This window comes from Colias croceus, chromosome 11 (assembly GCF_905220415.1).
Source record: "Colias croceus chromosome 11, ilColCroc2.1".
In the NCBI taxonomy this organism is placed as follows: Eukaryota; Metazoa; Arthropoda; class Insecta; order Lepidoptera; family Pieridae; genus Colias; species Colias croceus.
The window spans coordinates 7147922-7167224 of NC_059547.1; the positions used below are offsets into that span (position 1 = coordinate 7147922).

The window sequence follows — 19303 nt, forward strand, 5'->3', positions numbered from 1 at the left end:
ATACCATTAGGAACTTTAAGTACCTCATGAACTGATCACGATCAAAGCAAATCAATATTCCTGAATATATTTTATTCATTTGAACGAAATATGTTTCCAAATTATGAACCTCAATAATTTTAAGAATGCTTCCACTTTCAGTTACATTCACTTCAAAAAACACTGCATACAAATGACACCTACCCTTTCGGTCCATCCGTAACGTCCATATCTTCATGGTGCTGATTGAGAGGTGAGATGAGTGAGGTTGGCGCGAAGAATACGTCGTCCACGTCAACTTCATCGTGCGGACTGCTTGCGCTCGCGCGGAATGATCGCGACCACTGCGCTGATGTGGATTGACGTGATCTACGCGTCACCGCCTGTGGAAAATGTTACATAAATAATAATCAATACATAGTTAACAAAAAAATAAATACAGTTTATAAATCTAAAAAAGAGCGTGTGAGCCTGAAATTTCTTTGGCAGGATTCAAAGATACAAATTATGGACTAAAATTATTGAAAACCAAAATCGTCGCCTTAATGACGTGACAATATTGCCATAACGCGACCAAGAAAATTTATGCTCTCAACCATTGAGATATACATATGGAGACGACACTGCCTACATCACATGTTCCGCTCACCATAAGCCATATATGGCTTAACTGCACGCTCATTTTTTATTTGTTTTAAAGTGAAACGCATCAAATATGCCTTCGTCTGTGTTACGATATTGCACAAATTATACAAATACTACGGAAAAGTGCAAAGGAATAACTTTTCATCGTTAAGTATACCTAACTAGATAATCATTTTTAAAACTTAGAGCAAAAAAATGCGCCCCGCGCCGCCGCGCTTGGCGCACAGGTTTTGTTCGTGGTGTCTCCTCCGTAGTAATATTATCTCAATGCTCTCAACACGGATAACGAAGCTTCACTTCAAAAAACACGCACTCATAAAATTTTTGTGTTTTCACCGATCCTTGATAAGTGTGCCTGTGTGCAGTTTGAATTAAATCTGTCCATTTAAACTGTATCAAAATCGAGTCTAAAGGAGCCGGATACATACAAATTACAAACACGTTGGTTACATACATACAGGTGATGTTTAGATGAAGATTTAGATGCATCATAAAATTTGTAGTTGTAGTAGTTGAAAAATATGTTTTATTGTTAAAGCACAGGTTAAAGTTTTACCGGAGCCTTATAATATGTAGTATGTACATAAACATAATACCGGACTTATTGTTTGCATGTTACGTTAGTACGTCGTGTACAGGTTTTCTAAACAATATACTAGAACTTTTATATGCATGGTAATGATGCCTGCTTAAAATATAGAAAAAGTGGCTGAATACCGTTCCTTTTCGGAATATTACCAAGATGGTGAGTGGATTTATGACGACATAATGGTCGAGGCGAGTCGATCCCCAAAGACATCGCTTTTATAATTTATTACAAGGAAATATGCTAGCCTAATTCGTCCATCGTATATTTTGAGGGAACCGAAATGATAAGTTATGACTAGTGTATTTAGATCGCTGAAAATACGCTTTTAGCGATGTGTAGAACGAGACATTTATATTTTCTTCATACATTACACATGATAAATTACTACACTCCTCGTACAGGTAATTTAGTAAATAATTCAATACAGTATCACCGTTATTCATAATTTAAGGTGGACGATAAATTATCTTTACCAAAATTGCCGTAATGTTAATTTATGTAATGTTCTGTGCCGTTTTAGTAAAAATAAACGTGAACGTAAATTTAGTAATGTCTCTGTTGAACAAGCGTTTTGCTGAGTAACAAAAAAAATAGCATAAGAGCACTTTAAATATAATGTAGGCCTTCTAATGTCACAATAATAATTATTATATCCGTACATTAATCCTTAATGCATATTTTATCTTTTAAAAGCCACCAAAACAAATCTATTCATCAAACAAAAATCAAGATAGCATCAGCTACTCAAAAATGCAATTACATTAAGTAAATAAACACGCAAACTAAACAGCTACGGTGCCATTTCGTGATGTATTCTCAAATGAAAATTCACGTTGTTTTAGCTTCAACATTTCTACCCGAGTGTTTTTAGAGGGAACAGATATTCACGTGGTAAGGTTCGTTGCTACCGATTCACATAAAATTGCTTTCACTGCTAAAGTATTTTATACAGCTATAAAAATATAACCTTAAGTTAGAACTTCGGGTAATGTATTAGATGTTGTTTTTGCTGAAGGATGAACTACTAAATTTATACAGAACAAGTTCAAAGTAACAAACGTTATTTCTAAATTTAACTCCATGTACTTAAATGTCCGAATCATAATATTAAATAAATGATTTTTTTTTTATCCGAGTCAACTAATGACATAAATAAAAATATAATAGCAACAATTGCTTCGAATCTATCAATTAATTAGATTACCTAATATTAGTTGGTTTAATTTTAAATAACAAAACGTGGAGAGCAACTTTTCATAAATTTAATACCGAATTAAACATTATTTACTTCTGCTCAATTACATTATGAAAGATTAATTCATATGTATGTTTATACCTTTAGGTACCTACTTTAAGTACCTCATGAACTGATCACGATTAAAGCTAATCAATATTCCTGAATATATTTTATTCATTTGAACGAAATTATGAACATCATTAATTTTAAGTAAGAGTCAACTAACGACATAAATAAAAATATAATAGCAACAATTGCTTCGAATCTATCAATTAATTAGATTACCTAATATTAGTTGGTACTCCAAAAAATAATAACTAAACAACACTTGGTCTTCATGATTATTTATTATGTATAGATTCGAACGTCTTAACCTTTAAAAATAACAGACTGGTGATGGACAAAGATTAAAAATTTATGTCTCTTAAGCTTATTGTCGTATCCAATTAACAATAACGCTCTAGTTATTTACTTTCCCAAAGGTAACTATCACACATTTAACAACGTCTAGAATATAAAATTCCACTAAATCTTTTTACAATGATTAAGAATTTAATGCTACGATAAAAGTAGCTACGTCCGCAGTTGTTAACTTCTAAATGGTAAACCTTTAAAACTAGGTTACAGACTAACTAAGCCACCTGTGGCCATAATAGCTTCCCAGTTGAATAGATTAACCTGTACTTGCTGTCTTGGAAGTCTCATGTACTTAAATGCAACTATAGTTGTAACGTTCTTATTAAAAAAATTGTTTTATAAGGCATTGATAATAACGAATATATTAAACATAGATAAACTGTTATTACAAACGTACCAATACGACAAATGATAAAGGCAAAAATTGTGTTTCGGGGATCGTCGAATAACACAATGTAACTTTTGAAAAGTAATAAAAAATAGGAAGAAGAAGAGAGAAATATAGAGAGAAGAGGAAAATATTTTTATTAATATTTAAGATTTTCAGCTTCTCTCTTTTAAATATTTATCGCTATAACTGGTACGTAAAAAACAAAAACTAAAAAAGAAAATCAAACATTTTATTATTCCGTATTGAAATAGTTCCATCTAGGTAGATGATTTAAGTCTATAACATAATCCTATAGAACGTTTTATCACACGTTCCAACACCATTTAATTTATGAATCAAACAAAGGAACATGGAACTGAAAAATATTCTCTCGAAAGACTTTCCGATTTAAATTTAGTGTCCAATTTATCTCAGCTTACGTAACAAATTTCTTTGGATATCGCTTGAGAGCGACTTAGAGGTCACTAAGTCCGATAAATTTCAATTTATTTTCTTTTCCAGAGAAAATTTTGAAGTGAATTATAATTTTATGAATAGTTATGTACTTATTCAAATTCTGTATTTGTTCGTTTTAAAGTTACGGTACAAAGTTGAAGAATATAAACAAGACACATTTACACCGTTTCCTTGTTACACAAGAAAAACAAAAATGTATGACCCAAAAATAAAAATTGTTGCCATCATTTTTGGGCCCTGAATTTCAAAAGCGTTACATTAATATATTTTTGTTTTTATCAAAATCAATTTACTAATCACTATTTAGATAAATATTTAATAAATTATGTATTAAATTTATAACTTTCCTAGAAAAATAGAACACCATTACTAAATACTTAAATAGTAACAATAGTATTTGTTGTAGTGTTTGCAAAGAAATTACGCTTATAATAATTCAGATTTAAAATCAGATTAATTTTAAAACTTTACAATTTCAGTTCTACACAGTCGTGTATATGTCGTGGTCATATCGTAGATTTGATCATTTCATGATATGAGTGGCCATTTCACGAAATGGTCGCATATCGTGAAATGGCCAATTTAGTTTGGCCACATCATGATGTGGTTTGGGCAGATCAATGATAAGAAATCGTTTCACGATATGGCCAATTAACGCACGGTTTTTTCATGAAATGATCAAAATTATTTGATCATATCGTAAAATAGTTACATTAATCGTTGGTAGAGGCGCTGCAAGCTCTGTGTTTATGTGATAAGATGGCGGCCGCTGGCGAAAATTAAATTATTCGCAGTTAAAAACTTCATAATTCGTATAATAACAATATTATGAAGAAAGTCATAGCAAAGAATTTACGACGAAGAGGTACGAGTACTATGGAAAATGTGGATATCTTATATGTATTTAAGAAATTTAAGAAACTACTACTTTATTATTATAATTGTTTGTTTTTTAAAAAGCGATCCGCTTCTGGCCAATATGGCCTGGATATGCGACCATTTCGTGAAATGGCCACTCATATCATGAAATGATCAAATCTACGATATGACCACGACATATATACAATAAACATGGGTGTGAGTTTTGTGGTTGCGTGCTCTTGTGTGTGTGTGTGTGTGTATGTGTGTGACTCCGCGCATTCATATGCATATGGTTGCGTGTCGTGTGCGTTTACCTAAGGCGTTTACACGTGGAGTGTGTGTGAGTGACGTCACAATACTCACAGTAACAACATAAGACAGTCCGGTAAGAGTGAGCCTGGCGACGCTGTCCTTGCCCGGTTGCGCGGGCAAGGGCGGGGCAGGCTCAAGCGGCGCGGGCGCGGGCAGCACGTCGGGCCGCTCGCGGCTTCGCCCCCGGGCCTCCCTGGGGGCCGCGCCTGATGCTCCGTACATACTGGACGGGAACATAAAATAGTTTTTTTAACAAGTTTTATACATTAATATACTTAATATATAAATACTAATTGGCAGAAGTATAAGTAAAAACAAATGTCATATTAAAATAATTACATTAAGTTGGAGATTTGAATATGAATGAAGTGAATATCTAAAAAGATATCATTAATAAACTACACTATTGCAAAATATAGTTGGACTACGTAAAACAACATAAAAAACTTAATATAGATACTGTCACAGTAATATTTGCACTAGTACCATTCAATGAATAAAAAGGTATCAATTAGTTAAAAAGTATACTCTGTATAGTATAAAAATATACGTGTCTCGTATACAGTAGATGCATGCCTACTGGACAAAAATAAAATAGGCATAAAATACACATCATTTAAATTTTAATGTAACTGTAACCTCTGAGCTATAAACACCTACACTTACATCCAATTCGAATATTCACCTATTGCCTTCGTGAACACATCCAATTCAATTTAAGATACCCATCTAATACATTAGAACATTCAAACCAACAGTAATATTATTATTATTTTGTGGATTTCACAGCAGCATGTCTGCAGCTTTGCATTCAATATTCCAATCGTGTTTACAATTCATGCATTGAAATTTGATACTGATTACATTTAATAAAACCCAACAACTTAGAATATTCTTGAAGCAAAAATTGCAAGATTTAAAACCAACATTCTACGCTAAACATGAATTTCCGCGAGCATAATCTAGTTTGTAGTCTTTATTAAATCATATAAAGTTACAAATTACGAGCGAACAAAGGCGTAAATACATATAAATTACACTTAAACTCGGTTTATTACCCGACTCGACTCGCACGTACCGTCAATTCATTTCTAAACGTGCGCGGCAACATGCCTTCTTTTAGATAAAAATACTATATCAAATCCAACTGTAGTGGATTATTACTCTACTGGCTTTAACAAAGATACTACAAACAGTTTTTAAAAAGCTCGCCTTTCAGTGGCTTTTGAAATAACTACTGAATTCATTGTGAGAATCTCTGTCGTTATGGTGCGGACGAATTAAAATTATGCATCCAAGCTTTAATATGTATTAATTAATGGTAGAGTATACAAATTCAATTAATATGTCGGCAATCAATTTCAATTATAGTTACGGGCAAATAACCTTTCATTCAGGATTCCTGATTGCAAATTATAGGATTCCCGATATTTTAAAGTATAAAAGTTGAAGAATGAACGAAACGTGTAAATTTAATTCACAATTTACTCCAATTCATAACATATAAAATCCATTACTGGAATTAATAGTATCAACATTAATTCTATGCAGCTATACTTATTAAACCACACCAAAACTTGTTTAAAATTAGCTTAGATATAAATAAAGTAAATTAATATGAATGAAAAATATATAAAATAAACTACCATACCATAAACAAAACGAAGCAAGATGTTATTTTCTATTTCGCCCACGTCATAATAATTCTGCATGTTTAAAATGTCAAATAAACTCATGAAAATGACACTTTTCCATCATTCAATTTTAACCAGCATCAATGATTATCATTTTGCTGTCCTGTGCAAAAATTTCGATGATCACTCGAATTTTTTATCAGCACATCGACGTCAGGATGAAAATTCTCGAGAATTCTGATAACGCCATTCAAATGGAAAATAAGTAGATATTGTAGAATTTTCGCTCCGGTCGCAGTTTGAATTTAGAATAGCATTTCAAATGTTTGTGGCCAGTTACACATTTGTGATGGAATTCGAATCGCATTTCATGCTCTTGTTATGCAAAAAGTTTATATTTATACATATATATATATATTTAAAGAGTGTTTGTGCCGTTTTTTATATTGTGCACAATATAAAAAACGTAATGTTTACTGCAGTAAACATTTAAGAAATATTAATTAATAATGATTGAAACGCTTGTGCATAATATTAGCAATATTTTTGTAATATTCAGACTCTAACCCAATGACCTCAAATTATACAAAATTTTAATTTTAGGTAGGCAATTTAATATATATCATGATTTTCAACTAATATCATTTGAAAACATAACTAAATCATTATTGGTTAGTTTTCGTAAAAAACTGTTAAAATATTTATAGACAAATAAAATCGTTAGGTACCCGGGTGGAACCGGGGCGATCAGCTAGTACTTTTTTAATACATATACATTAAAAACATTCTGATATCAAGGGGCAGTAATACCTACTACTAAGCCAATTAATACGCAATAGAAAAATCAATAACAACTACGTGAATACTGAATAGTAATTGTACGTAAAAATAATAAATTTTAATACTATTCCTTTGACAACATATATCTACAAAATGTTCGCACATTACTCGTCGACAGAGACCATTTTTCAATTTTAATAAACGACAAAATTGACAACAGAAACATAATGGCGTGTCCTCTACTAAGCACATGATACCTATGTACCATAAATATTGTACTTTGTATTATATATGTCATACATTTGCTCTGCGCTATGTTATTTTGCATAAATAAATTTACAATTTAGTCCAAAATTACTTTCCTTCCGTGCTGTAATTTATACGGCTTCTTGTGAAATTGCATCTAGATTAAAAATTTATGACGAAAGTATGAACAACAACAAATCAACTTTATCTAGCCGATAATTCATAGTGAGCGCAGTCAACTTGGGCAAACTCGCTGAAAATTCCCTAACCTATATAGAGCAGTGACAAAGTTTGGTTTCGTGAATATAAACTTCACACAGCAGTCAGGAATTAGCTAAGATATTTAACTTAGTGCTGATGATAAATATTATATTGTCCAAACTTTATACACACCGATGTTAATGTAACTACTATCCGTTCGTACCGGTTTCAGAATAATATCACAGATTACTAAACAGCAACTAGAATATCGAATCCAGACTATCTTTATACGAAGTTAGGAACTATTTAATTCAGGATTGGGCTTGGAATCCCAGACAGTAATTAAAATAACGTCTTCGTGAATTCATTCAATTCAGTATCGTTAATCATAGCGTACTAAACAATATAAACTTGTTCGATAGACTCACCTAATATCATCATCATCGGGATGGTAATCCGGAGGTAAGTCGATCCTAAGATCGCCGAGCGCCCTCGCCGCGTGCCGTCTCCGCCTCTCGTGCCAGAGCCTCCTTTGTTCCCTTTCATTGTCTTTTTGTACGCCGAAGAAAGTTTGCGTTTCTCTCTTGAGATAATCCCTGACTGCCACTGTGTGTACGCGCCTTAATCTGACGCCATCTTCTTGCGCTGGTTGAGGTATGGGCTCTGGGGGCGGGTGCGGTGCGGGGGGCGCGGAGACGATGCGCGGGGGCGACGCGGGCGGGAGGGGTGGTGCTGATGCCGCGGGGCCTGGTGAACTTTGGCACGCCAACTGCGGTGCAAGCAGACCCGCGCTAGATCGCCTGTAACAAGAGATAGGGCATTTAGTTTTCTGGATACTTTTTACTACGTTCAAACAACAGTAGCATTGAACCCCGAGCGTAGCTGTGCCATGAAACTAGTACTGTCCCAGATAACTTAATAATTAACTTTTGTTTCTATCATATAAGAATGTTTATATTAGTTAACTATAAACAATATTCATGTTTTGATTAACATTCAACGTTTCGAAGAAATTAAGGTACCTTGGTTTTTTATTTTATTTTAATCACCTTCAAAATAGTTCTTTTATATGTAAGCTTCGGGATGTCGAATTAGTTTAAAATAAATGGTACAATTAAATGACCCGCCAATAACATTGCAACAATTTAATAACAATTCATAAATGAATAAGTATTGTGCAGTCATTTACCTACTGCTTAGTATTTACTACGCACTCACATATTTGAGACCTGTAAAAAACCTATAAAGATGTCTATCACCTACTGGAACGAAATAACAGTAAATAAGTTAAACAGAAATGATAGATGCATTTCATTTCTGTACAAGGGGAAAAGGATTCTACAAAGTTCGGAAAGATGGAACAAACTCAATCTGCATCTAAATATAAAGGTTAGTAAGGACCCTTTTCTAAATTTAAATCCAGTATAAATTTGCATAAATTCATTATGTATAAAAGTATTTGGTACAATCTCCGTGCATTTCTTCGCGCAATTCTTTCTCGAACGTTCTATTGTATACGAAATAATAAACAACTTCATACTTTGCTATGCAGTGTAGTTTACATCGTTATGCCGTGCCGTCATCGTTAAACTATCCAGATTGATTCGGTATTTCCGTCTGCAATTCCGTACCAAATCAATTCTCAGTGATTGCACGTCTATACTCGGCTTGCATCATTTTGGTCCTAGTTAACACGACTTATGTTTTATATCGTCCGGTATATTTGTGGAATTTACGAGATCTCTATGATGAATATTATGTAGGTACATGGTTGATATTTAATCGTTTTCCTGTTACATTCCTAAAGCGAACGTTTTTAAACGGTAGGTAACATCAAAAGCTCTGGCATCAACTCATCTCCATTATTAAACATACCTAACATATTTCTTGTCTTAATAATCATATTGATGTTTGTTTGCTATCTACAATTCATTACTTTTTATAATAAGTTGGTTTAAATAGAAAGTGTTTAATTTAATATATATTTTGTACAGTACCTACAGTACTTAATATGTAGATTAAAATAGAAAAAATATTAATTATTTAATAATATTGAATTAGTTAATATTTGTATAACTTAGAAAGAGTCAACTTGAATCTAAAGTTATACCTATTTGTTAATAGAAAGAGTAAAATATTAATGAATACCTACTTTCATTAAGTGAAATAGAAACTTGTTAAAAGGCTTTTAGATACTGAATAGTAATATCCAAATAAAATAAATACCCAATCTTCACGTAGTCTTTAATAAATTAGTGATTTTGCTAAATCACGCCTCGTGTCTACTGCTGTTCAAATATTTACTTCATGTTGTTGTTCCACCTACGCAAATTTATTTACGCAAAGGGAAGGAAAATGATTTCCACGTATCAATTGTTTAAAAAGATACAAATATAACTATTGAACTCTTTGTTTATGTAAACAGTGTTTTAGACATAACAATATTTGAATTATCATACATTCTGGATAAATTGCTTCAAAAAATATATTATGTTTCTCCTGAATATTTCTGCGTTATCACAACAACACGATACTCAATATCATAACGCAGTCACGAATATTTGAGCACGTCAAACAAGCCCACGCGTAAGATAAAATCATAGTAAATATACCCAATTCGCGCTTCGAATCAATCTCGTGTTAGCTCAGTACTCGCTTGATAATTCTACATGGCTGAACATAACATGGTTGCATGAAATATGGTATCTAGAGTATAATATGAAGCTTTTAGAAACACAGGTGCGCCGTAAGCTACGCAATAATACCCGAGCGGTAAGCGAAGCGCGTAAATCAAGATATAGAACTAGTGTTTGATAAATACTCCTTATTATAGTGTTATGGAGCAGACGCCCGCTGAGCCGCACACTGGATTATCGTCGTTCATGTTAATAACTGCGTGTATGTAAATCTTGTACTAGATTCCCAGTTGAGGTTAGCTCAAAATCTATGATGTAGCGAGATCAGTTTCATGTTGCTGATATTATGCCCAGCAGATGATAGATAGTACACAATTTCGACAAGCACAAAACATTTTAGCAAATTAATTTAGAAATAAAAATACGTCGCATAAAATCTCAATTATCGCAGTATAAAACACAAAACATTGAACATTAAAATTTTATTTTCTAAGTAGATACTTGTATAATTCATTATTCTACTCTTCAGATATAATGAGGGTATTTATAGCCCCCATTTTAACCTTCACAAGGTAATCGATCATCTTTTACGGGTCATAAGCAATTACGCTTCAAAATTTATTAAAAGATTAATTCTGTACAAAGAGAGTATCTCTCAAACTTTGCTATGTGGATTTTTGGTTGGGTTTCTTAGAGATGCACGGATGCAGAATGTATGAAAACATTCCCAATTACTTATTCAAAGTTTTGTTTTGCTTACAAAACAAATATTTCAGAGCATTGAACTCTATGAATAGGAGAAGGTAATTATAGGAGTAAGTAATTTTAAGATTATTAACTTGCTTACGGCTCCGGCGTCAAATTTAACAAATAACTTATGTATTGAAGTAATTTGTTTCGTCGCCATAGTCATTTAAACTTCATCCAGAATCCATTGATTAAAACAGAATAAAATCGGTGCAGTACTTACCCGGGGGATGATATTGTTTTATAATATGTAGCGATAAAGCGTATAACACATTAATAGTGAAAAACTATTTAGTCACTTAATTTTCCCCAAATAAATACAAACAATACCCAACAAAAGTAAATAATTCAGAAACAGTCATCTATTACCTCTGAGAAATATTAAACTAGCGTACCGTAGACTAAACATCTTCGATAATTCGATACAGCGATCTTCGACGAAATATCAACACTGTCTCTGCCATATGTTACAATGTTGACAAACACGTCTCCATATTATTAAGTCAATATATAGCTTGTTCAAGGGTTCAAGCCTCGAAAACCTAGACACGAATTGAAGTGTCTATTTGCAAGCGGATAATACAATGTTTGCAGAATTCTCGTAGCGCCTCCATCACTATTAAAACCGTAAAACATATTTCATGAAAACTATCAAAACGTAAAAATTGTTTAAATAAGTATTTCGCATGGATTTTTAAAGCTGCATTTCTTGTATAACATAGATACTAACCGTAATATTTATAAGATAACACATTTCTAAATAACCTTCCATAAATACGTCAAACTAAAGAGCATCATATTATATCGTCACTTATACCCGTTACTTCCAGCACTTTCTAGAAAGATTGCAAAACGTTCATCATCTTCAGACTAACAGTCTTATCCAAACGCCTTTTAAACTGCTCAGTATTTTAACCAAGTTGAAATTCCATCACAACAGTAATTCCTATTCCACAAAGAAATACTCCTAGAACGTGGTAAGTGAGGTAACCGACTTATTACTATTCCTTCCGCAAGGGCAATATCTTGGACCGATATTACAGAAGGACAGCTGTTATTAACGAATACTTTAAATCTAAAATTAAATGGTACTACGTTTAATGTTATACGCTCTTTGAACTTAATTCACCTGTGTTAGAAATTAAGTTTCTTTGTTAAATACATACTATAATAAGAAACAAAACAAAAAGGGTACAAATCACAGGTACAAAATGATATTATGACTGATAAACCATAAATTATACGGACATAAAACTTTATACCACTACACGTCGCTTAAACTTTAAACTTTAAAAGGAAATAAATTAATAATTACGAGCAGGATCAATGCACGACAAGTAAATCCTTTTACTCAGCATTATTTCACGGATATGACTCTTTTATCGTTTAATATACGACATGTTCGTGAAACGGAACACCATTAACACAATATCTTCTTTTATATTAAATTTTCCATAAAATGATATCTCATTTTTTATTTAACATAGTATCGTATTTTATGGTGACACAAGTTTATTACAAGTAAAAGTATGCATTAGGTAGTATGTAGTGTTACTGAATAGAATTAGTACCTAATAGTGGGTACATATATTCAGTAAAAAAAATTGTGCTGTTTTGCACTTTGTTACGATTGGATGATAAAATCATAATATGATGAGAAAAACAGTTCGTTAAAACAATAAAAATTGCAGCTTTTGCAGTCAGATTTTTATACTCATTATTTCATATCCGTACAGATAGTTATTCATCACTCCTACATATTATAACATCATTAACTTATAATCACATAAACTGTACGTAATTTAACGACTATCTACATTAAAAAAAACGAGCACAAAAACACCAAACAAATTTATCAAGATGCCAGCCAGATATCCTTCTCTCGTTAGACTGAAATCTACTTTTAAATAAATGTATTCCCAAACAACGTCTAGAGAGCTTGTTTCCCTGACTCAGTATGAAAATAGTGTTCTTTCAAATTCGTGTCACGCCCGCAATAACTCACGTTCGACGTACCAACGAGGAAAACTCCCGTTCACTTTTTATTAAATTTACCCCAAATGATTAGCAGAAAATTGTGGTTTGGGAGAATTTTCTAAGTATTGCCCCTGAATATCTCACTGTTACGTAAAGGTAACCCTTCCGAGTCATTAGCTTTATAGATAACTAGCTGTGCTCTGCGGTTTTGCCCGCTTTGCTCCGTTCCTGTTAGTCTTAGTGAGATGCATAGCCTTCCTCGATAAGCGGGCTATCTAACACCGGAAGAATTTTTCAAATCGGACCAGTAGTTGCCGAGATTAGCGCGTTCAGACAAACAAACAACTCTTCAGTTTTATAATATTAAGTATAGATAAAATAGTACTACACGAAACTTCGAGATAACCGATATAACCGACCAGCAAATACAAACACGTTACTAATTATATTGAACATCCTCGATAACGTTAATGAAGCTGAAATTATGTATACTGTGTTTACAAACGGAGGTTCCTATTTCTATTCTCCACTATTATAACCTTAACCGCGATTCTGGGTGTTTGGAGGATAATGCCTCCTTGTTATATAGATATATTTCCCTGTTATGTGTATCTTGTTAGAAAATGATTATAACATTTCTAAATAACAAGCTAAATATAAGGGCATTAAAACTAACAGTATTATAAATCATCAGTTGTGCAATTATCCTTGCCTTCTTTTATATCTACTCAAAGGCATAAATATGAAATCGAATAGTATTTTATAGATACGCATACTATATTTGCTGATGATGATGATTTATACTTATTTTTTTCATTTAATAACACACATAAAACAATAGAACATAAACACAAAACACCAATCGACCCTTAAAAACGTAATATCTACGTTGAGTCTATCGATTCTAATATCTCGTTAATACGATAACGTAATAGAAATTTTGAGCCAGCACGTGCAAAACTAACTTCATAATACCGTACAAGCTTAATTAGTTAAATTATCGAACGATAACTGTTTTAATACGGTTTAACTCGTTGATACTCCACTTGTAAGGTAGCGTGAGGAGCAGCCATATAATAGAGGGCGCCCTTATCGATATAATCTCTTCCGAGACGGAAAACGAGGCAGCTATCGTTTCGCAATAAATAACTCAAAAATTAACTTTCTCAGTTGAATCTTATGCCACGCTTATCAAATGAGTATTACAATCTCCTTTTGCAAATAGCAATAACTGGCAGCTTACCTACATGTTATGTACTTCAAAAGAAAAAATCTTTTTAAATTTGGAATACGTTTCAAACATCGAACAGTTTAGTCGAATATAGCAAAAAAACAACACAAAATAAGTATTCGTAGAAACCGTAAACACAGATATTGACCTAGACCCTAGAGAGATTTTTTAACATAAACAGAATTTCTACCTTTAATATTAACACAGATCCACAGGACGCTAGCTGAAAAAGCAGCACTGAATTTTTATTAATTGACCTTATAACCCACATTTAGTTTTTCTAAGTAAGGCAATATATAAAAATATTTTTAGTTATAAAATACAGGAGAACACCGCTATTAATCCAGTTTATGATTAAGATTTAAAATTAGGTCACGTTTAATTACAAACATGAGCTTTATTTAATTAACACTTTATTTCATTGATGCATACATGCTTTACGTAGTTATTTTAAACATTTGAACAACAAATAAAAAATAGGTTGATAATATATAATGTTTATAAATGAGAGAATTCATGGAAAATAAACATATAGTTAGGTATATACACAGCTGATAGTTTCTTTTAAAAGCACATTTCGGTAACTCTCTTGAATATGCTTCTGGTTCTTGTTTTAACTAATTCTTGCGATGTTATTCTAAAGGGATATTCGTCGATGGCGTAACTGCACGCTGATTTATTATATTTTGTTTTAAAGTGAAACGCATGAAATAAGCGTTCGTGTGTGTTACGGTATTGCACAAATAATACAAATAATACGGAAAAGTGCAAAGGAATAACTTTCATCGGTAAGTACCTAACTAGATAATAATTTTTAAAACTCAGTTTAAATCACAATAAACAATTTTAATACAGACTATATTTTGCTCAATATAAATAGATTATTAGGTACGTTATTTTCCAGTCTACAAAATTATGACTTACCTAAATATTTAACAAGCAAAGGGTCAGAGACGTAAACGATCCAGAAATATAAAGTTATCCAAGCTCGTTTGCAATATAAATAATAACCCATATTATATACATATTGATTATTGACGTATATATTAAATGTATTAAAACCTAATAGATATAATAGTTCTAGCCACTCCATCATTGAAAAACGTTTAGACGCTAAAAGCGGGTAATTCCCACCCGGCCGCACATACTTAGTAATATATTACTTTCCAGAGCTCTTTGCATCTGCTAGTTATACTTCTACGTGCCACAGTATCATGTCTCCACGGAGGGCATAAATAATTCAGCAGGTCGAGCGACGAACGAGTTGAGGCGCTCCTAGACTACACTAGACACGTATCACATGAAGGTGACTTACGGTTGGTGTACGTGAACATATTGCAGTTGCAATATATTGTATTCAAACTATTTAATCTGTTTAATTGTACAAAACGAAATAATCTGAAGCGAAGTTTGAATGCTTAAATAGGTATGTTGTAAATATTAGTAGAGCATCTTGGAACAATCCAGAAAGTTTCTCCCCTAAATGCTTGTTTCTCCGTTGAGAAATTTCTTCTGCGCAAAAGGTCAAAAATTTGCACATATTAATTTCGCATTAAAAATAAGTTAATATATCGTCCAAATTGAATGGAAGAGTAAATTGAATATTATTTCTTAACAGTTTAGGAAAGAAAGCGTTATAAATTATAACGCATATTATAACTTATAATAATAATTAATCACTTCAGCAATGCAATACATATTATAAATAAGTAGATTTAGATACACTTCTCCACAGTACATTACGATTTTATTTTTTTATTATTTGCAGGATATCGAGTAAAAGCGGTTAACGATAAACTTTAACGGCAAACAATATTTAATTGACGATTTTCGTGGAAACCTTTTTCGATATAGTAATTTATTTTCCTAGAAATTCCTATATAATAATATTAATTTGTTTTCACAACAATGCCTGACCTTTCTCAGTTCAAATATAATGCATAGTCTTTGTAATGGGTTTTCTGCAACTTTAATATTGTTATTTGTTATCCTTATAAAAGAAGTCAGTTATAAAAATATTTTCTTTTATAAAGGCCGAGTTGGTAGTGCTTTCTACATTTTCACACACTCAAAAACATTAACGGCATCTGAGCAGCATTTGTTTAATTAAGGGCCGATTTTTAAATCCTTGGTTAAAATTTATCCGTCCAATTAAATATTACACGAACATATTAAAATGTCACCTGTAAACTGTCAAATACGGACAATTAGAATACATTTTTGAAATGATAGTTTAATACGTTATTCGATGAATAAGTTTTAACCAAGGTTTGAAAAATCAGCCCTTAGTCATAGAAACATTAAATTACTTATATTTGATCTATCTTGACACCGGTCAATGCGAACCTTGCTATTTTGCTTGCTATTATTAATGTGGAAAATGTAAATGTCATTTGTCAAAGTGAAATTTAGAGTCGAGTTATTTTTTTAATTTTATTATGGTGAAACGCTTCGTTACACCTACAACAACAAAAATAATATGTATTGTTAGATTCACGACCGTTTCAATTTCACCGGACATAGCAAGGGAAAAAAGCAGGAAATTTTATTCAGTACTACAGATAAAAAATTAAAACAAAATAAACACATACACTTAATATAATAACACACACACTTAGTATAAATAAATAGATACACATAATTCATTCAATCACACTCATATTAAAAACACACGGCTATGTCAAAACACTCGCATAGCTCCAGACGGATATTAAATTGATACATCATAATAACATCTTCATAAATAAGTTCCCAGACGAAAATGACGTTACACAGTAATAAATCTCCAATGCAATGTTGCTGCACGTACGTTTGCCATCAAGTATATCTTCGACACTCTTTCAGTGCAAAATGCATAAAGTTCGACAGTTGTAAACTTTCCAGCCGAAGCATGTCTTGCGAACGGTAACAAAACAAAGTTTCAGTCGTTCATTGCATCATAAATGAGTTTCTTTGCCATCTATTAAAAAAAATTTCAAATGAATTAACTTTTTTCGTGTTATTTCGAGTCACCGTCTATCTATTTAAAAAAAAAAAAAGAAAACTTTAATAAGCGAGCTTAATTCGAATATTTCATGTATTTGCGGCCAGTGCGAAATGGAAGTTCATTGTTTATTTTTTAAATGTCATCGGGGTAAAAACCTTTCAATACCAAATGAATATTAGCAAATTGAATTTTTTATTGGAAAATTATTTCAATTATATTTCTTTTAGATTTGAAAAGGTCTCGAAATCTAGAGAGCACGACTAGATTGAAAACTTTGTACATTCTTTATTATTGTGCCGTTCAATAGAAGTCGACGTACGCGAAATAAAATTACACTGAATCGTTCATCAAATATTTATACGAAAACCCAAAAAACTGAATCGTATTTTCCGTATGTACCTTACCATAAATGAACTCACTAAAGGGTATGTGTGACCTTAAAAAAGGATAATTGAATAAAACTCTTCTTACGATGCTTATCGAACGAAAGACAAGGTCGAATATGTATATTTTGTGGCAGTTATCTATTATTAGTACCACAATATATTTGTTATTATTCAATGAAAAATTAATCAAAAGCAATGAACATAAAATCAAACAGTCCCGTTTTGATATCAACACAATAACCACATTTACCTGATAATTATACATACAAAGAGACCACGCAAATATTTTAATTGCTTTTGATTAATTTTTCACTGAATAATTACTCATCAACGTAAAATTGAAATTCCACAAATTTCAACAACGTGCATGTTATTTAAAAAAAAATTAAACTTCAAACAGCAGACAAATAGTTGAAATTGCAGCTCGGTAAATAATACTTCACGTTCCAACAACTACTAGCAATAATAACAGACGAAATATTTGTAAAATTCTTAGCTATTGCAATTTCCATAACTTGATTTTATAATTTTATCTTCAAATGAAAAGCACGCTGGGTACATACCGTGAACGTTTATTCGTGAAATTTAGTTGCAACTCATAAAGCGATATTTTATTATATTTAAAAAATAGCTACCATCTTTTTTTCAACGAAAATAAATATTTTTTTATGTTATATGGAGGGAAACGAGCAATGCCTGGTGGTAAGCAAATTGCGCCGCTCATAGTCGACCATAACAGAGGCTATGGGTGTTGTCTACCAAAATAAGATAATGTGGAAGAGGGAATTATACAAATAGATAAAAAAAAAACATGCAATTGTATCACAAGAGCGTCACTGTACGCGCTGATCCTAAATCTGAGCTGTGAGACCTTTCCATCTAAATTCATACAAATAAATTATCAAAATATGAAAACAATTTAATTACAACAATACCAAATTAAGGTCTCGTATTACATGTAATTTGGTGTTATAAATCTCTCTTTTAATTAAAAATTACGTGCTCAGACCGGATTAAAGCGATACAATTTTTATTATCAGAATACAACTCAAAGTATTAACTTAAACATCAACTTCATTAAACCTGCAACTCTATACATCGCGGACGAATCAAGGGCCTCATTTAATGGCATGAAAATATGTTCGTATAAATTATGAGATATAACATTTCTCTTCATTATTTTAAACAAGATCCTGCGATTATGTCGTCATTTCATTTGTAGAATGTAAATGTATTTTGTTCTGTTGTTGATTCCAGTTGTTTCTAATATTTAAAATTCCCAGTAGCCGCAGTATTGTGATATTTTTGTTCGAACTTCATATATTTTATTCGAATCTCCAATTAGGTAATAAAGTTATACCAGACAAACAAATAGGTACACCACCATAGGTAAACTGTTGTTAGTTTTTAGCTAGCTACTACTATAATATTTATAAATATATTCTCAAATTGCAATATATAAAAGTTTCTACTAGAAACTTTTGAAAGCCACGTGAAGATAACGTATGGTCGACACTATATTATGGATGAACGCTGCCCATAGTATTCACTATTCAGTAAAGTTTGTGCTATAAGCACGATAAGAACATAAT

The 19303-nt window shown here is 32.0% G+C and overlaps 1 protein-coding gene across 1 annotated transcript in view; it reads right to left on the reverse strand.

Annotated features, from left to right (window-relative positions):
- Positions 1 to 19303, reverse strand: part of LOC123695596 (inactive rhomboid protein 2) — a 90624-nt gene that overhangs the window by 14329 nt on the left and 56992 nt on the right. The window contains exons 2-4 of the mRNA XM_045641496.1: positions 8177 to 8548; positions 4939 to 5110; positions 184 to 362 (exon numbers count right to left, since the gene is read on the reverse strand). Of these exons, the coding sequence (XP_045497452.1) occupies positions 184 to 362; positions 4939 to 5110; positions 8177 to 8548 (723 nt within the window). The remainder of the gene's footprint in view (positions 1 to 183; positions 363 to 4938; positions 5111 to 8176; positions 8549 to 19303) is intronic.